Source organism: Oncorhynchus nerka, linkage group LG1, assembly GCF_034236695.1.
Source record: "Oncorhynchus nerka isolate Pitt River linkage group LG1, Oner_Uvic_2.0, whole genome shotgun sequence".
In the NCBI taxonomy this organism is placed as follows: domain Eukaryota; kingdom Metazoa; phylum Chordata; class Actinopteri; order Salmoniformes; family Salmonidae; genus Oncorhynchus; species Oncorhynchus nerka.
In genome coordinates, this window is record NC_088396.1 from 46,584,362 (window position 1) to 46,611,929 (window position 27,568).

Here is a 27,568-nt window from a genome sequence, read left to right on the forward strand (position 1 = left end):
TGGGTTTAATTAAAATATTTTATTATTCCTCATCATTTATCAGAGCTTCAGTTTTGGCACTTATCTTTCTAACATTGTATAATAAATATTTATTTCATTACCTTTGCAGGCATAGATACAAAACATTCAACGACGGTATTCCTCTAAACGACTCCTCTAAGGCCAAATTGTACTTTTTCATACCAACACAGGCCTGTGTTCTAGTAACGATATGAAAATAGTAAGACAATCAAGACCATGAAAAGCATTCAATGATTAACATTAATAATAAACATGTCTATCATGATTATCTGTGCAAATATTGTTACCTCAGTTAGAAATGTGTAAAAGACATTTAAGAATGACAAGCATTATTATTAGGACAAAGTACATTAATAGTCCAATACATGTATGAATCATTCACATCATAAAAAGTATGAAAACAAAAACGTACAATTGTCAATCTATGAAATATTATACTTTTTGCCTAAAATATATTTTTTTAAATGGATAATTGAAGATCTGATGATCAAACGTGCACGGATTAGTACTGCATAACATGCTTCATGGTAGCACAAATATAATGCGTCACTGGATCTGATAAAAGCCTATGATGTATCACCAACCCATAACCGAAGCGCAGAGATTTTCCTGGTCAGCTCACATTGTCAGGGGAAATTCAGGGCCCATGCAAATACCTATGCCGTATTGAGGGCCAATCAGGTATCAATACAGTCACTTCACTATTCTGATGTATGGTAATATTCACAACCTGTGTGTGTACCTCTAAGATAGGGTTTCTGAAACTATGGGTAATGTGAGAGGTGGGTTGTGAGTTATGAGAATACATCTATAAAATCACACACTATTCTTAATTTGGGTCGTTAGAGGATTAATTGGGTCACGGAAGGACGGTCAATTTCTCAACTGGATCTCAAGCTGAGAAAAGTTAAACAACCCTGCTCTAAGACCATCTATGTTTTCAAATGGGTGACAATGCTCAGGTCATAGTAAAGACACATGGCAGTGACTAAGTAAATGTGTGTGTGTGTGTGGTGTGCAGGTCAAATAGTCTGATGTCCATCATGAAAACAGTGCTCTCTACAAGATCCTATAAGGCAAGATGACACCTCATGATGTTAAAGTCCTATATGTCTATTTATGAGGCGTTGGGTGTTATAAGATGGTGGCCTCCACTACAATGTCCGGGTCCTCAATGTCTTTTTTGCTCTGGACCATCCTCAGCTCCAACTGAGCAGGGTTGGGTCTCTTACCAGGGCCGGCCATCTCTGATGGAGAGGAGGAGAGATGTTAGACTGGAATATACACTGAACAAAAATATAAAACGCAACATGTAAAAAGAGTTGGTCCCATGAAATGAAAATTTTAAAAAATCCCCAAAATGTTTCATACGCACAAAAAGCTCTCAAATGTTGAGCACAAATTTGTTTACATTAGTGAGCATTTTTCCTTTGCCAAGATAATCCATCGAACCTGACAGATTACACAGGTGCTACTTGTGCTGGGGACAATAAAAAGCCACTAAAATTTGTAGTTGTGTCATAACACAATGTCAAAGATGTCTTAAGGTTTGGGGGAGTGGGCAATTGGCATGCTGACTACAGAAATGTCCACCAGAGCTGTTGCCAGATAATGTAATTAATTTCTCTACCATAGGCCGCCTCTGTCGTTTTGGAGAATTTGTCAGTACGTCCAACCAGCCTCACAACTGCAGACCACGTGTAACCACGCCAGCTCAGGACCTCAACATCCAGCTTCTTCACCTGCGGGATCGTCTGAGACCAGCCACCGAGACCGCTGATGAAACTGGGTTTGAACACCTGAAGGATTTCTGCACCGTCTTAGGGAAGCTCATGTGCGTGCTCGTCGTTCTTCCCAGGGTCTTGACCAGACTGTAGTTCAGCGTCATAACCGACTTCAGTGAACAAATGCTCTCCTTCAATGGCCACGGGGGGCGGCAGGTAGCCTGGCGGGTAGGAGCGTTGGGCCAGTAACCGAAAGGTTGCTGGATCAAGTCCCCGACCTGACAAGGTAAAAACATGTCATTCTGCCCCTCAGCAAGGCAGTTACCCACAGTTCCCTGGGCACTGATGGCGTGGATGTCGATTAAGGCAGCCCCCCCACACCTCTCTGATTCAGAGGTGGGTTAAATGCGGAAGACACATTTCAGTTGTACCACTGATGAGTTATCCCCCTTTCCCTTTTCACTGGAACGCTGGAGAAGTAAGATCTTTAACTTCTTCGAGATAGGGGGCGCTCTTTTAATTTTTGGATAAAAAACGTTCCCGTTTTAAACAAGATATTTTGTCACGAAAAGATGCTCGACTATGCATGTAATTGACAGCTTTGGAAAGAAAAAACTGACGTTTCCAAAACTGCAAAGACATTATCTGTGAGTGCCCCAGAACTAATGCTACAGGCGAAACCAAGATGAAATTTCATACAGGAAATGGTCCAGATTTTGAATGCGCTGTGTTCCAATGTCTCCTTATATGGCTGTGAATGCGCCAGGAATGAGCCTGCACTTTCTGTCGTTTCCCCAAGGTGTCTGCAGCATTGTGACGTATTTGTAGGCATATCATTGGAAGATTGCCCATAAGAGACTACATTTACCAGGTGTCCGCCCGGTGTCCTCCGTCGAAATTATTGCGTAATCTCCAGCTCCATGCGCGTTCCATTTTCTTCAGAGGAGAAAGTCAACTGCCACGAATGATTTATCATCGATAGATATGTGAAAAATACCTTGAGGATTGATTCTAAACAACGTTTGCCATGTTTCTGTCGATATTATGGCGTTAATTTGAAAAAAAGTTTGCGTTGTAATGACTTAATTTTCGGGGTTTTTTCTTACCCAAACATGATGAACAAAACGGAGCGATTTGTCCTACACAAATAATCTTTTTGGAAAAACTGAACATTTGCTATCTAACTGAGAGTCTCCTCATTGAAAACATCTGAAGTTCTTCAAAGGTAAATTATTTTATTTGAATGCTTTTCTTGTTTTTGTGAAAATGTTGCATGCTGAATGCTAGGCTTAATGCTATGCTAGCTATCAATACTCTTACACAAATGCTTGTTTAGCTATGGTTCAAAAGCATATTTTGAAAATCTGAGATGACAGTGTTGTTAACAAAAGGCTAAGCTTGAGAGCTAATATTTATTTCATTTCATTTGCGATTTTCATGAATAGTTAACATTGCGTTATGGTAATGAGCTTGAGGCTATAAATAGGATCCCGGATACGGGATTGCTCGTCTCAACAGGTTAAGGATGTATCCCGGTTTCAACTGTACCGGGCAGATGGCAGACAGCGTGTATGGCGTTGTGTGGGCGAGCGGTTTTCTGACGTTGAGAACAGAGTGCCCCATGGTGGCGGTGGGGTTATGGTATGGGCAGGCATACGCTAAGGACCACGAACACAATTGCATTTTATCAATGGCAATTGGAATGCACAGAGTTACCGTGACGAGATCCTGAGCCCCATTGTCGTGCCATTCGTCCGCCGCCATCACCTCATGTCGCAAGGATCTGTACACAATACCTGAAAGCTGTAAATGTCCCAGTTCTTCAGTGGCCTGCATACTCACCAGACATGTCACCTATTGAGCACGTTTGGGACGCTCTGGATTGACGTGTACAACAGTGTGTTCCAGTTCCTGCCAATATCCAGCAACTTTGCACAGTCATTGAAGAGGAGTGGGACAACATTCCAAAGGCCACAATCAACAGCGTGAAGGAGATGTCGTGCTACATGAGGCAAATGGTGGTCACACCAGATACTGACTGGTTTTCTGATCCACGCCCCTACTATTTTTGATTTTTTAAGTTATTTGTGACCAACAGATGCGTATCTGTATTCCCAGTCATGTGAAATCCATAGACCAGGGCCTAATTCATTTATTTCAATTGACTGATTTCCTTATGATCTGGAACTCAGTAAAATCTTCAAATGTTGCGTTTGTTGTGTAGATTAGACAGTCATACAAACAGGCAAGTAGAGACTTGTATATCATCTCACCGTTGGCATAGGTGATGGTCCTCTTGATAACATGGTGCAGGACTGAGACAGTCTTCTCACAGGCAGCCTAAGAGAGACATGTATGTTTGAAAATATAGGCTAGTCCATGGATCAAACCACATTTATTACACCATTAAGGATAGTGTAGCTTGGTTGTTATCTCTGCATTGATAACCTCCCCAGTCCCCTGTATTACTGACCTTCAGGTAGTTAAAGCAAAACCGAGAACACCATCGTGTTTGTGAGAGTCTCATCTTTCCGAAGAGAGGTCATAAAATGTTCTATGCCAAGCCGTTCGGACACTACGGATGATTTTGTGAGAAGACCGTTTTTTTCAGGATGTCTCGTAGTCTGACCTATCCAGCTCTATCACCTTTCACCACAGATGCGGATTGATACCCATCCAATGCAACAAAAAAAAAACATTTCTATCTTAAAACTGACATTTTTATGTTGTGGAGTTTGATATGCTCATAGAGAATGTTAAGCTCCTCTGCCATCAACTAGCATAGCCTTGGAAACAAGAGAGGTTAAGGGTCAGAGGTGAGGGATCACCTTAAGACCTAAAGCATACTCAACTTTACTCAACAGATTGATAGGTCTGCCGATGCCTGCTATTATCCTGAAAGAATAAAAAGTTCCAACAACAAAGGGGGCTGTTGTTTATGGAGGGAGAGTGTGGGACTGGTAAATTGGCAAGATGTTTAAGGAATTCCAGAGGCAGATTTGGATGCTGAGGTAATTATAGAAACAGTGATCTCTCAGTCATCAATCAATATCGTCTCATCAGTTCTTCTTATGACCAGCAGGGGTCAACGTGAAGTAGAAGTCAACAAGCAGTTATTCAGGTATGGATTTGGTAGATTTTTGGGAGAGATAAAGAGGCTAAAAGACAATCAAACATGCTGAGAGGAAGACTGATTACAATCTCCATTGTTAGACATTCAGTTACGTGCATCAATCATTCACTAGCATCCCTCCCTTTGACATTGGGCTGAGGACATAGCAGCTCATTGAAGAAAACAAGCCATTCACAACTGAGCAAGAAACAGGCCCAGCAACGAATCTAATCTCTAAACAATTCTAATAAACCCCCTGCTGGGGGTATTACTGACCTTCAGGTCATTGGGGTGGTGGTGGCTCCAGGCAAGGAGCATGGCAGTGAACAGGTCCCCCGTGCCCACAAACACTGCATCCACCTTGGGCATCTCAATACGAATCTTCTGGGTGGACTTGCTCCCATCTGTCCTAACTGAGGAAAGGACACAGTAGGAGTCTGTTACCCTTTAACATGTTGGCAAGTTAAACTTTCACCCTCCCTCCCAGCCCTTGCCTTACCCATTTTCTGGCTCCCAAGGGCCACCAGGAACTGGTCTCCATGAGGAGAGGTCAGGTCTGTGCTGGTGAGGACCACCGTATCAGGACCCATCTGATGGAGCAGCTCCATCACCTGAGAGGGCAAGAAGCCTTCATTATAAGTCCAGATTAAAACCATCATCATGTGTAATAGCTCTACAATGGACAATGGAACCCACGTCAAGAGCGTCTTTTTCTGTGCTGATCGTCCTCCCCGTCAGCAGCCTAAGAGACACACGCAGAGAGGTTACAGTACAGGCACAGAGGTGCTAGACATACTTGCACACATGCCCATTGTAATTCCACATTAGTCCAGAGGGTGTATTTTGCAGGCAAATCAAGTCAAGCTATGTGTGATTCTGAATACATAAACCAGGACACAGTTCCCTTAAAGGGTTGGGGAAAGGTTTGGTCTGCTGCTTTATGAATAAAACATTAGGGAAGAAAGAGTTTGTGACCTATAAGAGTTATTAGAAACTGGGTGCTTTGAGCCCTGAATGCGGATTGGCTGAAAGTCGCGGTATATCAGACCACATACCATGGGCATGACAAAAAAAAATGTCTACTTACGTTGGAAACCAGTTTATAACAGCAATAAGGCCCCTCGTGGGACTTGTGAGATATGGGCAACATACCACGTCTGTGGTCAGCATTCCATACAAGGACTGTATCCAGGTACTCCACATTGAGTCGTGCTTAAGAACAGCCCTTAGCAGTGGTATATCGGCCATATACCACACCCCCCCGGGCCTTACTACTTCACTTTACAAAGGGCTGAGAACAGCAACCAAGTTTTTCTCTGAGGTAGTACAATTGTAGTAAGCATTGATGGTCCCATTACTGTAACAGCTACATTATGACATGTTGTGTAGCACTTAGCAACTTAATGCATGTAACCCGATGTATCCTAGTAGCCACTGTACTCACACTGCCTCAAACTGTTTGGGTGAGGATATCAGTCACTGTACTCACTCTGCCTCAAACTGGTCGGATGTGAGGATATCAGACACTGTACTCACACTGCCTCAAACTGGTCGGATGTGAGGATATCAGACACTGTACTCACACTGCCTCAAACTGGTTGGGTGAGGATATCAGCAACTGTACTCACACTGCCTCAAACTGGTTGGGTGTGAGGATATCAGCAACTGTACTCACACTGCCTCAAACTGGTCAGGTGTGAGGATATCAGCCACTGTACTCACTCTGCCTCAAACTGGTCAGGTGTGAGGATATCAGCCACTGTACTCACTCAGCCTCAAACTGGTCAGGTGTGAGGATATCAGCCACTGTACTCACACTGCCTCAAACTGGTCAGGTGTGAGGATATCAGCCACTGTACTCACTCTGCCTCAAACTGGTCGGGTGTGAGGATATCGGTCACTGTACTCACTCTGCCTCAAACTGGTTGGGTGTGAGGATATCAGCCACTGTACTCACACTGCCTCAAACTGGTCAGGGTGTGAGGATATCAGCCACTGTACTCACTCTGCCTCAAACTGGTTGGGTGTGAGGATATCAGCCACTGTACTCACTCTGCCTCAAACTGGTTGGGTGTGAGGATATCAGCCACTGCTACGACTTGGTCTCTGTAAACAGGCAGTATATTCTCAGGGACATACTGGAAAAGAAGAGGGTAGAATGTTCATGGTTGGTTTGAACAGGACTAGAACAATAATAACGGACTATACGCATTGATACATCTATAATAAAAAGTGCTTTAAAAGCATGAATACTAACCATAGAGCCTTGGTCTCCCATCACTGGATCACACACTGATAACACAAAGAAACAAAATATGGAATACACTCACACCCAAGCTCTACATCCATCCACAACCTTGCTGAGCGTAGCTACAGTGTATGGGATACACATCTGTGTAGCAATAGTTACTCACCATATACCAGTTTGGGATTCAACCTCTTCAGCTCTTGAACAATGTCTACCACTGACTCTAAGAAAGAGGTGTCCCTGGTGTACCCTTGGGGAAGAAGAGATCTGAGTTACGCAAAGGTCACAAACCTCATGTGTAAACTTAAAAAAGAAATAAACGTATTCCTATCTTTACAGAGCATAGGTTAACCCGTAAGAGTCTAAGCTCGGCGATTTGGAATTTTAAGATCCCTTGAAGTAACAAAAAAATATTTAATCATGGTAATAATTATTATTATTATTTGATGACAAATTATATTTGTCCTTACTGCTACACTACATCTCATTCCATAATCATGGGAATTAATACGGAGTTGGTCCCCCCTTTGCTGATATAACAGCCTCCACTCTTCTGGGAAGGCTTTCCACTAGATGTTGGAACATTGCTGCGGGGACTTGCTTCCATTGAGGCATGAGCATTAGTGAGGTTGGGCACTGATGTTGGGCGGTTAGGGTCGGCTAACAGTCAGCATTCCAATTCATCCCTAAGGTGTTTGATGGGGTTGAGTTTAGGGCTCTGTGCAGACCAGTCAAGTTCTTCCCCACCAATCTCGACAAACCATTTCTGTATGGACCTCGCTTTGTGCACAGGGGCATTGTCATGATGAAACAGGAAAGGCACAAAATCATCTAGAATGTCACTGTATGCTGTAGCGTTAAGATTTCCCTTCACTGGAACGAAAGGGGCCTAGCATCTGCACGCACAGTGAGGCAAAGACTTTTGGAGGATGGCCTGGTGTCAAGAAGGGCAGTAAAGAAGCCACTAATCTCCAGGAAAAACATCAGGGACAGATTGATATTTTGCAAAAGGTACAGGGATTGGACTGCTGAGGACTGGGGTAAAGTCATTTTCTCTGATGAATCCCCTTTCCGATTGCTTGTCCGGAGGAGACAAGGTGAGCGCTACCATCAGTCCTGTGTCATGCCAACAGTAAAGCATCCTGAGACCATTCATGTGTGGGGTTGCTTCTCAGCCAAGGGAGTGGGCTCACTCACAATTTTGCCTAAGAACAAGCCATGAATAAAGAATGGTACCAACACATCCTCCGAGAGCAACTTCTCCCAAACATCCCGGAACAGTTTGGTGACGAACAATGCCTTTCCAGCATGTTGGAGCACCTTGCCATAAGGCAAAAGTGATAAGTGGCCAAGAAACACCCCAGACCTTAATCCCATACTAAACAGTTTCCATTTATACTTCCATTTATGTTTTGAACTGGCATATGTTCACCATCAGACGAGTCTTGTGAGGCCTGTGGGCATACTAGAGCAAAACAATGTGTTCGTGAGTCTCACCTTTGCACCGAGGGGGTCATATTAATGTGTAGCCCAAACTGTTCGTACCTTACAGACAGAAGTTGGCAGATCGGCTGTACCGACTTCAGACAAGTCCCAAGACGCTTGTGGGCGCCAGAGCAAAACGGAGAACACCATCATGTTTGGGTTCATTATATTTTCTGGGCCAAACCATTAAGATGCTACAGATGACTTTGTGAGAAGACCGGTTTTCAGGATGTCTCATGGTCTGACAAACACTACTCTAGCTCTGTCACCTTTCACCGCAGATGCGGAAGGGCAACATAGGCGGATGTGGTGGATTGAGGCGCATCCAATGCAAAAAAACAAAACATTTTTACTGGGATTTGTTTGTTTCCGCGGGGGTGCGGCCATCGACCTTAGGGGGTTGAATATCAACACAGCCATAACAATCATACATACTATCCTAGGAATTTTATTTTAACAAAACTGCTTATAAATGGCAGAACCATATTGACAATAGAAACAGCTGCAAGTCTCACCCGTGAGGATGTAGTCATAATGGTTGACGTTGTTGAGTTTGATACCCTCATAGAGAACGTTAAGCTCCTCTGCTGTCAGCACTTGCCCTTTCCAGTGAGCATAACCTTGGAAACAAGAGAGGTTAAGTGTCAGAGGTGAGGGATCACCTTAAGACATAAAGCATACAGACTTAAGTCTGCCGATGCCTGCTATTTTCCTGAATAAAAAGTTCCAACAACAAAGGGGGCTGTTGTTTATGGAGGGAGAGTGTGGGACTGGTAAATTGGCAAGATGTTTTTTGTAAGGAATTCCAGAGGCAGATTTGGTTGCTGAGATAATTATAGAAACTCTGATCTCTCAGTCATCAATCAATATATCGTCTGTATGTGATCAGTTCTTCTTATGACCAGCAGCAGGCAACGTGAAGTAGAAGTCAGCAAGCAGTTATTCAGGTATGGATTTGGTAGATTTTTGGGAGAGATAAAAAGGCTGAGAGACAATCAAACATGCTGACAGAGGAAGACTGATTACAATCTCCTTTGTTAGACATTCAGTTACCTGCATCAAGCATTCACTAGCAGCTCATTGAAGAAAACAAGCCAAGAAACAGGCCCAGCAACGAATCTAATCTCTAAACAATTCTAATAAACCCCCTGCTGGGGCAAAAATAATACAATCTCGGGTTTCAAAGTTCAAACGTCTAAGGAATGTGTTTATTCACTTCTAACCCTGAACATGAGTTGAACACATTTAATGGAAATTATAGTTAATCATGAGCACCCCCTAGGACTTAAACAGTTGGTCAGTTGTTTGTATTTATTAGGGATCCCCATTAAAATGCTGCCAAGGCAGCTACATCACATAAAATAAAACATGACATCATCTAATATTATTACACCACTATATATCTACAATACAACATGTACGTGTGTAGAGTGCCTGTGCTAGCGTTTGTGACAGGGAGGGGACACAGTGGGGTGAAACTCCAAGAAAATGATGCACTTACACCACTACCCAAATCACTTGTTGATGGCAATAAGTGATTTGCACACAAAGGAATCTAGGTTTGAGCACAGACCTTATTGAGGCCAAATTGAAGTGTTTGGGCTACAAAATGTCTGTCTGCTTTTTATCCCACAATATCGCTCTCCCTCTTTACAGTCACTCCTTCCTTGTCCTCCCCAACATCTTTCTGTTAGTCCTCCCTGTAGGTAGTGAACTCACTGACACGCATTCAGGTTTCACTTCAGCCAGATAACTTCACCGGATTACTCTATAAAACATTAAACAGACAGGAGAGCAACTCACTGAACTATCAAATTAGATACTAACTACACTGTGCGCAAGATAACAAATATGGTGACCACAAGCTAGGCCTATTTTGTTGAATCATGAAGAGACATTCCAGCATTAAGAAAAATAAATGTTTCAACCATGAAACACACAGGCTTCCCACTGAGTTTAGTAGAGGCCCCCTTGGCCCAGACCCAAGAACAGAGAGATAAGGGGGACTTCTGGGGTGAAAAGGAAAAGTAGAGGAACAACAGGGCTCCTATAGCTTGTTCCATTAAACAGATTGGGCTGAGGGCTGTAGGCCTAACTTGATACTGATCTTCTCACCATGAAAGGATTCATTGCAGAACATTTTGCCCTTTCATCAGCTACCAAGCCCCATATTGGGAGGTCAAGTCATTATTTAACATCGATAATGTAGCCTACTAATAGTTAAAATGCAACAATCCCAGATGTGATGGCGGACTGAAGATGGCGGTACAGAATGCCTCATGAGACATCTCAATATTCATTATCTCTAAAAACAGACTAAATAGTAGCACTACACCATTTACTTGTGGCAATAATATTCAAGCTGGATAACAACCCCCCAAAATGTATAAGGCTAGAGAAGTTCATTGATAAATATTACGGAAGCAGTAGAGGTCAAAACATGTCTGAGAGGAACCATGGAAGAAAAAAAAACAGAACCAAACTCCATGTGAAAACTACGAGATTCCTCATCAGACACTGATGATTTATGCTTTTCACCACCTGGTACGGTAAGAGTGGAAACCCACCTGCTAAAGTCAATAAATGATGAAATTGGGCGTACTTGAACGTGTCAGTAAAGACTTAAAGGAGAGCCTCGAAATGAGTACTTAAAAACATGTGACATTGGAGAAAAGAAACAAACAAGCTAAAAAAGGTACAGTCAATACTATTGAAACAGATGTTAATGAACTTAAAAAAGGTACAGTCAATACTATTGAAACAGATGTTAATGAACTTAAAAAAGGTACAGTCAATACTATTGAAACAGATGTTAATGAACTTAAAAAAGGTACAGTCAATACTATTGAAACAGATGTTAATGAACTTAAAAAAGGTACAGTCAATACTATTGAAACAGATGTTAATGAACTTAAAAAGGTACAGTCAATACTATTGAAACAGATGTTAATGAACTTAAAAAAGGTACAGTCAATACTATTGAAACAGATGTTAATGAACTTAAAAAAGGTACAGTCAATACTATTGAAACAGATGTTAATGAACTTAAAAAAGGTACAGTCAATACTATTGAAACAGATGTTAATGAACTTAAAAAAGGTACAGTCAATACTATTGAAACAGATGTTAATGAACTTAAAAAAGGTACAGTCAATACTATTGAAACAGATGTTAATGAACTTAAAAAAGGTACAGTCAATACTATTGAAACAGATGTTAATGAACTTAAAAAAGGTACAGTCAATACTATTGAAACAGATGTTAATGAACTTAAAAAAGGACATGTTTCTGAGAGAAGCCTTACTTGGTACACAGACTAGATCCATGCGAGAAAATCTGGTACTTACTGGTATTAAATCAAATGAGGGGGAAGAGTTTGAAAGCGTGGTGAAATAATTCCTCCTTAAAATGCTACAGATCCCAGGCCAAACTGTCGACAAAATCACATTTGAACGTGTACACTGCTTCAGACACAGGACAGCGATACGAGCACCCAATCGTTGCCAAATTTGCATTCTTCAAAGATAAAATCATGGTTAAAACCCTGGGCAAAATAGTCGCTGGCACGAAAATAGGAATGAATGATCAGTTCCCAAAGGAAATTGCAGAACGGCACAAAGTTTGGACCCACTCTTCAAGGTTAATAGATTTAAAAGCGAAACGTGTAGAAAAAAAACTACAAAATGTGACATGTGGCTCGATTCAGTCTTACGTAGCAAAATTTGAAATGTTTTTTTTTTATACATTAGATAAAAGTAGAGACTCAGAGCAAGAAATTGGTAAATCAAACACTACAGTTGAGGAACAATGGCAAAGTAATTCTGCTTTGAAAGTTGATAAACTTGTAACCTCAATTTTGAGAAAATGGCACTTGAATGTCTTGGTAAACCTACTGGAGAGCTCTTCTTTGTCTACACCCATTCAGCATCGTCCACACCCTCTTAAGCGTTAGCCCCACCCATCTCTAACAGGCTGACCACACCGCTCGCGTCGCTTGAGCGAGCTTTGCAAAATACATTTAGAAATCTGTGTTATTCAATTATTGCACACACACAATGAGTGTCTGCGTTGCCAAGGGATAAAATAGAAATCAGTTCTATTTCTGATGCAGATCGCGCTGCAAGTCCTGCCTCTCCCATCTCCTCATTGATTTATAGAACCAGGTACCCACGTGCCATCTCCTCATTTGTTATACCCACGTAGGTGACTGAAAGACGATGAGGTCAGTGGCGGTAATGCACCTAATTTATGAAAGTTGCCAATCGCAATATAAAGTCAAGAGAAGAAAAAGCCTGGAAGGAAGAGAGATGACTAGAAACGATTTGGTTGACTGTTTTATGTGTGGATTAATTGGCGGAGTAGAGGACCTTGTGCATTTCAGGTAAAATAACAATGTTTATATCCCAGAACAAATTAACTAGCAACAGCAAGTTAGGTAAATAGGACAAATTAGTTAGCTTGCACTTGCTAGCTAGCCATAAATGTTTAATGCTTTTCAACCTGTCCCCAAATTAATATAATTGGTTCAGAGTTTGTTTTGATATGTTAACCTGCGTGTCGTGATCGCGTTTGGTGTGGGGGGACAAAATACATTTATTCACGATGGCACACGCGCGCAGCCGGTTTGTATTCTGTGTAAGAATTGACATGTGAGGCCACGTACTAAAAAAACTAAGATTTTAAGACTAAAGGCTGGTTTATACTACGGGTGTGTTAGTAAATTTAATTTGTAAATTCAGAGCGTTTCACTCTTGGAGTGTTCAGAGCGCACACTGGATGCTCTGGCTGAGGAGTAGGGTGTTCTGACCTAACAACAGCAGTCAAGCACCCAAGGTAACTGGCTAATGTTGGCTAGCTTGCCAGCTACTTCCAGACACAAATGAGAGAACAGCTCACTCTGACCATTTTACTCGCCCTAGTAGAGCTGGTTAGGCTGCTTTTATGTTATCCATGGCATTTCTGACTGTAGCTGTGCTGCTGGCAATAATTTAATCATGCTTTTTCCCCCAACGTTTACCGACACCAACCATATTCAACGGGTGTTGAGCGTTAGTAAATTCATCACGTTATTCTGTGCTCTGGCACACTCAGACGACCGAGAGTGCTCTGAAATCGGAGTAGAGCGAATTTACCAGTTCGGCCTATCTACAGTTGTCGCAGTGACATCATGAACATTCTATTGAAATGGTTACTTGCATGTTCAATGTTAGCTAGCTAACATTATGCTATAACTAGCAATGCAAATGGCTCTGAGATACAAATAATATTACTACACAGATGCTACACGTAACATTAGCTAGCTTGCTAACAGTACACTTTAACTTGAAATGAAAACAACTTTCTGACAAAATTAGAAACATGTAATATCGGAAAATGTAGCTAGCTAGACTATCTTACCCATATACATGGGATGGACACTTCTCCCTCTCTTTCACAGATGCCATGGTTGCCCTTAGTTTGAAGATGTAATCTGGAGACAGGTGTTTTATACAAGAGCCTTCTGTGTGTTCTCTTTTCGACTCCATCTGCATATTTGCAATCAAACGCCCGAATGTTCTCCATCTCCTTAGCGATCGTACTCTAATTCCACTGATTTCAAAACTCAGTCCTCCAGAAAGTGGAGAGCAACACTTATACAGTTCTACTACAAGATATCTTTAAAACAAAATCTGCGTTAGAAAGGATTACCTACATGGCTACATGGCAGACCAATCCGAACTCATCTCTCGGCATGTCCAGCCCACTTATTTTGTCAGCCATGGCTAGCGGGAAGGTTGTGTCACTTTTTCCGTGGCTTGTAAATTTAACAATTTTTTATTTGTATTTACATATGGCATACAAGTTTGTTATTAATAAGGCACATGAAAGTTCACATGTTCCAGAAGACATTTCTGCCACCCCCAAAAAACGCATTTTGATCAAATAAATTAAGTTTACATTCAAAAAGTAGTGACGGGCAACATACGCAGAGTTTCCTGAAACGAGTCACAAATACATTCCCTATCTTGAATGGTATAGTGTTGTCAAATAAATCATATTCGACTTTCTATTCATAGTATTTATAAATAAATAAAAGACAGCATTAGAAGGATAATTATTGAAATAATAAATCTTCAAATATAAGGAACAGGAAAACAAAGTACTTAAAAGCCTGAAATGAGGTAGGAATCAGCATGGTAGGGATAAAAACAGCAAACAGAGGACAGAAGAAGTCACAGTATGTGGGTATATTGTCATGGAAAGTGGGGTGTGTGTTTTTGTGTTTGGAAAAGTCTGGAGTTAAGAGAGTGAAAAAAAGAAAATGGTTGCAAATGCCAGAGAGCCCATGTGTGTCTGCGAGCAGGAGTTGTGACAGAGAGAGCTTTTAACGTTGTGCCGATATGGGATATACATTTAAAAATAGATTATATATAAAACGTTTATTTATTTGTCTTATCATAATGGAGCGGTCCCCAGGCCTGTACCCTCATCACCCACCTGAGCGACCCACACACGAAGGAGAAATCCTTATCTGTTTTATAGGCCTACTGCAAGTATATGCAGCCAAGACAGAAAGATAAACGCTGTCAGAGACCCACTAAAGCAGTACTTACCCCTCAAGAGTCTGAGCCTGCCTGGCAGGGTTGGTACAACAAAGCCAAAGCCCCCTGATGGGTGAGCATAATAAGGAATTTCTCAAAGCTGCTAATGAGAACCTTGATGACCTTGTACCTAGCAGGTGGGGATTCCGGTGGGGTGCCCCCACCCTGGTAGTGTCAGTGCTGGCAACACTAGCTGCAGTAACCCATGGGGAGTGGGTCACACTCGGACAATCAGAGAAGGGGCAAATTCTTGTGTCCCTAGTGGCACAAAATAATCATAAGTTCTGACTGCACAGAGAGGCTTGGGAAAATGGTCACAACAGGGGACCAGTGTGTGTGTGTGTGTGTGTGTGAGTGCCATCAGCTAGAACTTGAGATTGATTAATCAAATCTCACCATTCTAGCATGCCTTCTCAAACAACTACAACTGTATTTGCATTCGCACATCACGTATTCTCTTGAATTGGGCTGGAACATCTGAGCTTGTGGTTGTTTGAGGGGGAAGGGCAGGGAGTGTGTGTGTGTGTGTGCATCCCACATCTGTTGCTATGGGGTAATGATGTAGGAACAATACAGGATGAATCACAATAATTGTTTGCTGAAATAATATTTGCTTACCAAATGTAATTTGTCATGCCAATCCTGAATATAGGTAACACTCTAGGTTATAGGTAACAATCCTGGTTATAGGTAACAATCTTTCGAATGAACTGCCAACATTATGACGCATATTATTAGTTAATTGTGGAAATAAAATAAGATATGCAAGATTTTTTTTATATATACACACAGTACAAGTCAAACGTCTGGATACAGCTACTCATTCAAGGGTTTTTCTTAAATTTGTATTTTTACTATTTTCTACATTGTAGAATAATAGTAAAGACAAACTATGAAATAACACATATGTAGTAACCAAAAAAAGGAGTTAAACAAAATAAAAATATATTGAGATGAGATTCTTCAAAGTAGCCACCCTCCGCCTTGATGACAGCGTTGCACACTCTTGGCATTCTCACAACCATCTTCACCTAGAATGTTTTTCCAACAGTCTTGAAAGAGTTCCCACATATGCTGAGCACTTGTTGGTTACTTTTCCTTCACTCTGCGGTCCAACTCATTCCAAACCATCTCAATTGGGTTGAGGTCGGGTATTTGTGGAGGCCATTGGCCCAGTTTATTTGCAAGGAATTCTAATTGGTCAACCACAGGTTAAGGCTGGGTTATGAAACTACATCCAGTCCCTTTGTTCTGTGGAGAGAATCACTGAGGACAGGGGAACATGAACATCTACCATCTACCTCTCGCGTGATTTGTTCTCTTTGAATACACCTATTTTCCACCCCCTGATTTGCTTTGGGGTCTGTGTTATTGAAGAGTAACATCAACTGCAAACACTACTTTAAAATATATTTTGATTTGTGTAACACTTTTTTTGGTTACTACATGATTCCAAATGTGTTATTTCATAGTTGTTGATGTCTTCACTATTATTCTACAATGTAGAAAATAGTAAAAATATAAATTAAGAAAAACCCTTGATTGAGTAGGTGTGTCCAAACTTGACTGGTAGTGCATATATATATTTTTTTAAATAACTATGCAATACAATGGAGGTGACTGTGTTGGAAATGCTTTTGGCAGTTAATCTGATTCTGTTCTGTGGGTGACACTGTGTGCTCTTCATAAAGGATGGGTCCCAATCTCTCGAAGGCCCTGGGATCCAGGTGGACAAATGTGGTCTGCCAGTCACTGGGACGACAATCCAACTTGGGATGGGGGGAGGTTTTAGAGGTTGGAATAGTGGAGAACAATTGGAGGTTTACTCAGTAGCAGTGCGAATACCATGGTATAGCTATGGTAATATCATTATAGTACTTTTTATTAAAGTAAGTTTACAACAACAACAAACAAAAAAATATTATGATAAATACAATTGAAACTTCTATATCATTATAGTAAATGGTGAACTAGATATAGACAGTTATAATTGTAATGGGTTGGCAGATAATAAGAAAATATGATCAGAATTTACCTGGCTAAAAGAGAAGGAATATAATGTCTATTGTTTACAGGAAACTCATTCAACTATTTTAGATAAAGTTGTGGAGAAAGGACTGGGGAGGCGAAACATACCTCTCCCACGGGCAAAGAAACTCAAAACAGATGATGATATTAATTAACAATCATTTTGATCCGAATGTGCAAATTGTTCAAAACAATCTGCAAGATGAATAGATTATTTTAAATATGTTATTGGACCATAAACAGATTTGGCTCATTAATCTATACAGTTCAAATAATGGTGATCCACCCTTATTTGAAAATATATTTAATAATGTATAAAGCACACAAGCAACACAAGACTATTATTATGGTGGGAGATTATAATCCGGTTTTAAATACCTCAATGGACAGTAAAGGAAATCACACTTCAAACTATCACCCTTATGCACTTAAGGAAATCCTGAATATGATGGCTATAATGGAACTAGTGGATATATGGAGTCTTAAAAATCCTGATCTAGTGAGATATACAGTTGAAGTCGGAAGTTTACATACACTTAGGTTGGAGACATTAAAACTTGTTTTTCAACCACTCAACAAATGGATTGTTAAAAAACTATAGTTTTGGCAAGTCGGTTAGGACATCTACTTTGTGCATGACAAGTAATTTTTCCAACAATTGTTTACAGACAGATTATTTCACTGTATCACAATTCCAGTGGGTCAGAAGTTTAATAACACTAAGTTGACTGTGCCTTTAAACAGCTTGGAACATTCCAGAAAATGATGTAATGGCTTTAGACATAATTGACATAATTTCAGTCAATTCGAGGTGTACCTGTGGATGTATTTCAAGGCCTACCTTCAAACTCAGTGCATCTTTGCTTGACATCATGGAAAAATCAAAAGAAATCAGCCAAGACCTCAGAAAAAAATTTGTGGACCTCCACAAGTCTGGTTCATCCTTGGGAGCAATTTCCAAACGCCTGAAGGTACCATGTTCATCTGTACAAACAATAGTATGCAAGCATAAACACCATGGGACCACGCAGCCATCATAACGCTCAGGAAGGAGACGAGTTCTGTCTTCTAGAGATGAACGTACTTTGGTGCGAAAAGTGGAAATCAATCCCAGAACAACAGCAAAGGACCTTGTGAAGATGCTGGAGGAAACAGGTACAAAAGTATCTATATCCACAGTAAAACGAGTCCGATATCGACATAACCTGAAAGCAAGGAAGAAGCCACTGCTCCAAAACAACCATAAAAAAGCCAGACTACGGTTTGCAACTGCACATGGGGAAAAAGATTGTACTTTTCTGATGAAACAAATATAGAACTGTTTGGCCATAATGACCATCGTTATGTTTGGAGGAAAAAGGGGGAGACTTGCAAGCCGAAGAACATCATCCCAACCGTGAAGCATGGAGGTGGCAGCATCATGATGTGGGGGTGCTTTGCTGCAGAAGGGACTGGTGCACTTCACAAAATAGATGGTATCATCATCAGTAAAATTATGTGGATATATTGAAGCAACATCTCAAGACATCACTCAGGAAGTTAAAGCTTGGTCGCAAATGGGTCTTCCAAATGGACAATGACCCCAAGCATACTTCCAAAGTTATGGCAAAATGGCTTAAGGACCTCAAAGTCAAGGTATTGGAGTGGCCATCACAAAGCCCTGACCTCAATCCCATAGAAAATCTTTGGGCAGAACTGAAAAGCGTGTGCGAGCAAGGAGGCCTACAAACCTGACTCAGTTACACCAGCTCTGTCAGGAGGAATGGGCCAAAATTCACCCACTTTATTGTGGGAAGCTTGTGGAAGGCTACCCGAAACATTTGACCCAAGTTAAACAATTTAAAGGCAATGCTACCAAATACTAATTGAGTTTATGTAAACTTGTGACCTACTGGGAATTTGATGAACGAAATAAAAGCTGAAATAAATTATTCTCTCTACTATTATTCTGACATTTCACATTCTTAAAATAAAGTGGTGATCCTAACTGACCTAAAACAGGGAATATTTACTGGGATTAAATGTCAGGAATTGTGAAAAACTGAGATTAAATCTATTTGGCTAAGGTGTATGTAAATTTCCAACTTCAACTGTACATGACGGAGGCTCAATGAAGCTAGTCGTCTTGACTACTTTCCTATGTCATTTTCGCTGGTACCAAAAGTTAAGTGTGTTGATAGGGGAGAGAATGCGGTCGGACCATCAAATAATTGGTATATACAGTGCATTCGGAAAGTATTCAGACCACTTGACGTTTTCCACATTTTGTTACGTTAAGACTTATTGTTACGTTAAACTTATTTCTAAAATGGATTAAATTATTATTTATCTAAATATCCTTAAACTACACACAAGTAATGACAAGAGAAACCCTTACTTACATAAGAATTCCGACCCTTTGCTATGAGACTCGAAATTGAGCTCAGGTGCATCTGGTTTCCATTGATCATCCTTAAGATGTTTCTACAACTTTATTGGAGTCCACCTGTGGTGAATTCAACTGATTGGACATGATTTGGAAAGGCACACATCTGTCTATATAAAGGTTCCACAGTTGACAGTGCATGTTAGACAAAAACCAAGCCATGAGGTCAAAGAAATTGTCTCTGAGACAGGATTGTGTCAAGGCAGAGATCTGGGGAAGGGTACCAAAACATTTCTGCAGGATTGAAGGTCCCCAAGAACACAGTGGCCTCCATCATTCTTAAATGGAAGAAGTTTGGAACCACCAAGACTCCTAGATCTGGCCGCCAAGCCAAACTGAGAATCGGGGGAGAAGGACCTTGGTTAGGGATGTGACCAAGAACCTGATGGTCACTCAGACAGAGCTCCAGAGTACCTCTTGAGATGAGAGAACCTTCCAGAAGTACAACCAACTCTGCAGCACTCCACTAATCAGGCCTTTATGGTAGAGTGGCCAGACGGAAGCCAATCCTCAGTAAAAGGCACATTACAGCCCGCTTGGAGTTTTCTAAAAGGCACCTAAAGGACTCTCAGACCATGAGAAACAAGATTCTCTGGTCTGATGAAACAAAGATATAACTTTTTGGCCTGACTGCCAAGCGTCACGTCTGGAGGAAACCTGGCACCATCCCTACGGTGAAGCATGGTGGTGGCAGCATCATGCTGTGGTGATGTTTTTCAGCAGCAGGGACTAGCAAACTAATCAGGTTTGAGGGAAAGATTAACAGAGCAAAGTACAGAGAGATACTTGACAAAAACCTGCTCCAGAGCCCTCAGGACCTCAGACTGGGTAGAAGGTTCACCTTCCAACAGGACAACAACCCTAAGCACACAGCCAAGACAATGCAGGAGGGGCTTTGGGACAAGTCCTTGAGTGGCTCAGCCAGATGCCGGATTTGAACCCAGTCGAACATCTCTGGATAGACCTGAAAATAGCTGTTCAGTGACACTCCCCATCCAACCTGACAGAGCTTGAGAGAATCTGCAGAGAAGAATGGGAGAAACTACCCAAATACAGGTGTGCCAAGCTTGTAGCGTCATACCCAAGAAGACTCGAGGCTGTAATCACTGCCAAAAGGTGCTTCAACAAAGTACTGAGTAAAGGGTCTGAATACTTACGTAAATGTGATATAAGTTTTTTAAATTCTTAATATATTTGCAAACATTTCTAAGGGGGGCTGTGGGGAGGAACAGTAGAGGAACAACAGGGCTCCTATAGCTTGCTCCATTAAACAGATTGGGCTGAGGGCTGTAGGCCTAAATTCACATTGATCTTAATGTCTCACCATCAAAGGATTCATGGCAACAACAACAAAAAAAATCATCCACTACCAAGCCCCATATTGGGAGGTCAAGTCATGATCTAACATAGATCATGTAGCCAACTAGAAGATAAAATCCAAACGTCCCAGGGTTCAATCTCTGAGTGAATGGCATGTACTCTATGAACCCATTACTTAACAGTTCAGTATCTCCCTTCTTTCAGTACAGTTAACAGATTATCAATCATTAACTGTAGGACTATCTCCAACACCTTACTGTATTTAATGTAAGTGCAATTGCTCAGATACAAAAGTACTTTCTCTGAGTTCATGTAAAAAGAAAGAGGAATTGTTTACAGACTGCAGGGTAATGTACGAGTTCACTGCCTCATCATTTCACTCCAAACATGGTCTTTCATGACTTAACTTTAGAAAAATAGTTTTGGGAATTGCACTAGTTAGAGCCAAAACCACATTTTGAATAAGCACAAAAGGCTCAATTCTTCTCTCCGAGTGAACATTGTTGAACTTTACAACAGATGGGTGGAAACCCTCAAATTGGGGGGAGGGATTAAAAAAATTGGGCTCACCAAAAATGAAGAGGGTGAGGCTAGTGCTACACACTGTGGTTACTAAATACAGTCACTGGAATCTTGAATGTGGGCCGAGATGATATTGGCTACTGATATGGGCCAAATAGAATCCCACAACCAGAGATACATTCCATAAGTGACTCGTTTAAGGAAACTAGGCACGTCACTACCGCACAGGAGGCATTTGAACATATATGTTTTTTGGGGGAGGGGGGCAGAAATGCCTTCTGGAACATGTGAACTTTGCCAGTCACATTTTGTTAAAGGTCCCCAAAGCACACACATCCCTGGGTCGCTCCTCTTTTCAGTTCTCAGCAGCTAGCAACTGGAACTAGCTGCAACAAACACTCAAAATGGACAGTTTTATCTCAATCTCTTCATTCAAAGACTCAATCATGGACACTCTCACTGACAGTTGTGGTTGCTTTACTTGATGGATTGCTGTCTCTACCTTCTTGCTATTGTCTGTGCCCAATAATGTTTGTACCATGTTCTGTGCTGCTACCATGTTGTGTTGCTACCATGTTGTTGTCATGTTGTGTTGCTACCATGCTGTGTTGTCATGTGTTGCTGCCTTGCTATGTTGCTGTCTTAGGTCTCTCTGTATGTATCATCCCTGCAGGAGGCCTTTTGCCTTTTGGTAGGCCATCATTGTAAATGAGAATTTATTTAACTGACATGCCTAGTTAAATAAAAGAAATAAAAATTATAATGTGCCTTAATAACAAACTTGTATGCCATATGAAAAAACAAATAAAACAAATTAAAATGCCAATTTTACTTGGTTTAGCCACAGAAAAAGACAGGAATCTTCCTGCTAGCCATGATTGGCTGAAATGAGTGGGCTGGACATACCACGAGATGAGTTTGGATTGGTCTGCCATGTAGCATGCTTCTGTCTATAACACAAGCTGCGCTGTATGTGTAAGTAATCCTTTGTAATGCTGCTTTTTTGAGAGATATCACAAACTGCAGAAGTGTTTTTTAATGCTCTCCACTTTCTGGAGGACAGAGTTTTGAAATCAGTGGAATGCCCAGTGGAAGCAGTGTATAAAGGGATGGAGAATTAATGCGTTTGTTTGCAAATATGCAGAAGGAGTCGAAAAGAGAACTCACAGAAAGTTGTTGTATAAAACACCTGTCTCCAGATTACATCTTCAAGCTAAGGGCAAACATGGCATGCGTGACAGAAAGGGAGAAGCATCTAGCTAGAGTCTAGCTAGCTACATTTTCAGATATTATAGGTTTAAAATGGTCAGAAATTTATTTTCATTGCAAGTTAAAGTGTACTGTTAGCTAATGTTACATGTAGGATCTGTGTAATAATATTATTCGTATCTCAGAGCCATTTGTACTGCTAGTTATACTCTAATGTTAGATAGCTAACATTGAACATGATTGATTAGTTTGAGCTACCTGTAGATTCATGCAGGATAATAATGTTATGAGTTGGGATTATGGTTCACTGTTTAGCTAGCTAGCTACATGTGTAAACAAAAGACTCCATTATGCAAGTAACCATTTCAAAAGAATGTTTATGATGTCACTGTACTGTTTACACCTTCTGTATCATGTGCATGTGAAAAATAAACTTCGATTTTATTTGATATAGTGTGTGTTTACCAGAGACAGTAATGTGAAGAATAACATGATCGTCACCAAAGTGAAATTAGGATATAACGTTAGGCCAACGAGACAATGCCCTGCTTTTATTTTGTCACACTCATAACCGTAAACTATTTTCTGGAATTAGCTCGCCATTAACTTGGAAATAATGACCTTGTTGTGAGTTTGTGTGTAATAATGAATACAAATTATCTAAAGTTAAGGCATTGTCAGCTATACGGTATGGTCATTATTTGACCTGGCTAGCTAACTTAACATGCTAGAAACTAAACAAAACATTGTTTAGAAAGATGCTTTTAATTGCCTGGTTTTCTAGATTGACATTTACTAAATTCATTTTTAAACTGATTGGTTTATTGGTGTTAAAATACACCAAATATGCTATTTTGGACCACCAGGCTGCTGATGTCATGCAGCCTGTCATTTGAGTGTTTATACTTTTCTACTGTTGTCCGACAATGATCATGTCACTGTGACAACTGTATACAGACATATCGATAGTCATAGTATTAAATCAGTCTTTAGTCTTGAAATCTTTGGTTGTTCACTACACTACCTTACTCACTCTGTTTATCACATGGCCTCACATGTGAATCCGTAACTTCTTATGGCTGCGGAGGCACTATTGAGTAGCTTGGATAAAAAAAAATCTGAGAAGAAATCCAAACAGGAAGTGAAAAATCTGAGGTTGGTCGATTTTTTTTTTTAACCCAGCCCTTATTGAATTCACAGTGGGATATGGATGAAGTTGCACTTCCTTGGGATTCCACTTGATGTAAACAGTCTTTAGAAACTTGAATGAGGCTTCTACTGTGTGGTGGGGCTGAATAAGAGCTGAATGAGTCAGGTTACTGTCAGAGAGCCATTTCCTGGTCACGCGACTTGCGTTCCATGGCTTTTCTACACACAAAGGAATTTTCCGGTTGGAACTTCATTGAAGATTTATGATAAAAACATCCCAAAGATTGATTCTATACTTAGTTTGAAATGTTTCTAAGACCTGTAATACAACTTTTTAAAGTTTTTGTCCGAAGTTATGCGGGACCTGCACGAGCATTTGGATTTGTATACCTAAACCCTAACAAAAGTAGCTACTTGGACACAAATAATGGACATTATCGAACAAATCAAGCATTTATTGTGGAACTAGGATTCCTGTGAGTGCATTCTGATGAAGATCATCAAAGGTCAGGGAATATTTATAATGTTATTTCTGGTTTCTGTTGACTTCAACATCGTGCATAATCTGAGCGCCGTTTCAGATTATTGCATGGTTTGCTTTTTCCATAAAGTTTTTTGAAATCTGACACAGCGGTTGCATTAAGGAGAGGTAGATCTATAATTCCATGTGTATAACTTGTATTTTCATCAACATTTATGATGAGTATTTCTGTTGAATCGATGTGGCTATGCAAAATCACTGGATGTTTTTGGAAGTAGTGAATGTAACGCGCCAATGTAAACTCAGATTTTTTTTATATAAATATGAACTTTATTAACCTGTTGCTTCTACTCGGGACGCTTGCGTCCCAACTAGAGCTCTGGAAATGCAAATGCGCTACGCTAAATGCTAATAGTATTAGTTAAAACTCAAAAGTTCATTAAAATACACATGCAGGGTATCGAATTAAAGCTACACTCGTTGTGAATCCAGGCAACAAGCCAGATTTTTAAAATGCTTTTCGGCGAAAGCATGAGAAGCTATTATCTGATAGCATGTAACACCCAAAAAGACCCACAGGGGACGTAAACAAAATAATTAGCATTTCGGCGTTACACAAACCGCACAATAAAATAGAAAACATTCATTACCTTTCACCATCTTCTTTGTTGGCACTCCTAGATGTCCCATAAACACTATTTGGGTCTTTATTTCGATTAAATCGGTCCATATAAAGCCTAGATATCGTTATATGTAGACTGTGTGATAAACGAAAAAAACATCGTTTCAAAACGTAACGTCATTTTTTAAAATTCAAAAAGTCGACGATAAACTTTCACAAAAACACTTCGAAATACGTTTGTAATGCAACTTTAGGTATTAGTAAACGTTAATAAGCGATAAAATTCATCAGGAGGCGATGTAAAGATCATTAGCTGTCCGTCTGGAAAAATGTCCGGCTAGAAACTCAACGAAAATATCCGGTCCTAGACCATAGGAGATACGGTGCCCTGCATGTGTTTGACCAAGAAAAAACTCGAAGGGAAATGACAAGACTCTAGACACCGTGTGGAAGCTGTAGGTACTGCAACCTCAGTCAATTAATTGTGGTTCACCTTTATCAATGGGTTCAAGTAGCGCATGGATATATTTTCCCATTTTCAGTGATCAGTTTTTCCTGTGCTTTTCGATGTAAATGCCGTTCTGGTAAAGCCACAGCAGTGATTTAACCAGTTTTATAAACGTCTGAGTGTTTTCTATCCACACAGACTAAGCAAATGCATATACTATATTCCTGGCATGAGTAGCAGGGCGCTGAAATGTTGCGCGATTTTTAACAGAATGTTCAAAAAAGTAGAGGGTCGACTTAAGAGGTTAAACAAAACAAATGTATTGTGTAACATGAAGTCCTATGAGTGTCATCTGATGAAGATCATCAAAGGTTAGTGATTCATTTTATCTCTATTTGTGCTTTTTGTGACTCCTCTCTTTGGCTATGTTTTTCTGTGGCTTGGTGGTGACCTAACATAATCGTTTGTGGTGCTTTCGCTGTAAAGCCTATTTGAAATTGGACAATGTGGTGGGATTAACAACAAGATTACCTTTAAAACGATATAAAATACATGTATGTTTGAGGAATTTTAATTATGAGATTTCTGTTGTTTCGAATTTGGCGCCCTGCACTTTCACTGGCTGTTGTCATATCGAACCCGTTAACGGGATTGCAGCCCTAAGAAGAGATGGGTGGGGCTAAGGCATAAGAGGGTGTGAACGATGCTGAACGAGTGTAGACAAAGAAGAGCTCTCCAGTAGGTATACCAAAATATTCAAGGGCCATTTTCTCAAAAAGTGGGGTTTATCAGCTTTCAAAGCAGAATTACTTTCCCGTTGTTCCTCAACTGTAGTCTATGATGTACCATTTTCTACCTCTGAGTCTTTACTTTTATCCAATATAAAAACAACACCATTTCTAATGTTCCTACATAAGACCAAATTGTGTTGTGATAGGATTTCATTATTGATAACATTTTCTTCTAGTGTACTTCTTATACATAGCCTATTGTTGCCTCAGCTGTTTCTGTCAAATGTTATATTGAAAAACGAGCACGGAGTTACTGCACTGCACACACCTGTGTGATTGGAGAATTGCACTGAGTTGATGGAGTCCACTTCGAACCCAAGCACCTGTGAGGGGAGACAAGCAAATCATAATAATGCTTGCAAATATTGCATCACTTTTGTGGGTTTATGACATGAACACACACAATCATGTGAGTACAACAACATAAACCCCATTGCATTGATTCATTATGTCTGCATGGTTTGGTTGAGGCACTATGAGCAGTCTGTGGAATAGATGTGACACGTCATTATAAGAGCCTTGTGACACACTGTATCCTGTTTTTTTCTATTGTTGTTACTGACTGTACGTTTGTTTATACCCAGTGTAACTCTGTGTTGTTTTTGTCGCACTACTTTGCCTTATCTTGACCAGGTCGCAAATGTAAATGAGAACTTGTTCTCAACTGGCCTCTACCTGGTGAAATAAAATAAATAAATAAAATCCTCCGGCAAGTATAGGCTGCACTATTGTTATTCTGAATGACTAACGTTATTCAGAGCTTCTCCAATCTCTTCTATTCGCTAAATACACTACAGGTTACTGTACACCCATGTAATTGAGCTAATTCTGCTAATCTAACCAGTTTTACGAATCTCTCCTAACCCTTGGATACTGTATCTCCTCTTTCTCAGCATGTAGCCAGGCTAGTCGATCAGAGTTGTCGAACGTGCATACATTGAAGTAACGTAAACATATTCATTTCTTACCTGCAATGGAAATGTTGCCGATTTATTCCCGACGTATCCCCTGACAACATGACTCTGAATAGATAACACACGACACTCCATTTCAAGGATGAAGTTAAAAATGAAGCTACGAGGGCTGTGGAATAAGATGTGTTCCGTGCACGAGCTAACGACGCTCACTAATCAAACAATCCTGTAGGCAACACGAACGTATGCGAAAACTCCACTGTATTCAACTGTAGGCTACAATAAGGACACGACGATTCAAGAAGACTGACTGGCTGAAATATCGCAGGCAACTATATGGACACCTAAGAAAAGTCACCGGCGCCTTAAAGTGGATAATGATTTAAGTTTTTAGTACAAATAAATGATTCACACAAACTATTCCAATGTAAACTGACATCCAACCTGATTAAATCATGGTTTACATAGGGTCGGAGTCAAACACTTGA

At 40.5% G+C, this 27,568-nt stretch overlaps 1 protein-coding gene across 1 annotated transcript; it reads right to left on the reverse strand.

Moving 5' to 3' along the window:
- Nucleotides 1-4: 4 nt before the first annotated feature.
- Nucleotides 5-27,568, reverse strand: LOC115130476 (pyridoxal kinase-like). The gene is made up of 11 exons (XM_029661663.2): nt 27,135-27,568; nt 26,435-26,489; nt 9,106-9,210; nt 7,272-7,355; nt 7,115-7,149; nt 6,910-6,995; nt 5,554-5,599; nt 5,357-5,468; nt 5,134-5,270; nt 4,019-4,085; nt 5-1,268 (listed from the first exon to the last, which is right to left on the reverse strand). The coding sequence occupies exons 1-11, from the start codon at nt 27,213-27,215 to the stop codon at nt 1,156-1,158; spliced, it is 921 nt and encodes a 306-aa protein (XP_029517523.1). The 5' UTR covers nt 27,216-27,568; the 3' UTR covers nt 5-1,155.

Coding starts and splice junctions, on each gene's coding strand:
- LOC115130476 (XM_029661663.2), bottom strand. CDS start 27,215: ATGGAGTGTCGTGTGTTATCTATTCAGAGTCATGTTGTCAGGGGATAC. Junction 5,469..5,553: donor CAGAAAAAGACGCTCTTGAC/GTGGGTTCCATT, acceptor TTGCCCTCTCAG/GTGATGGAGCTGCTCCATCA. Junction 1,269..4,018: donor GACCATCACCTATGCCAACG/GTGAGATGATAT, acceptor CCTCTCCATCAG/AGATGGCCGGCCCTGGTAAG.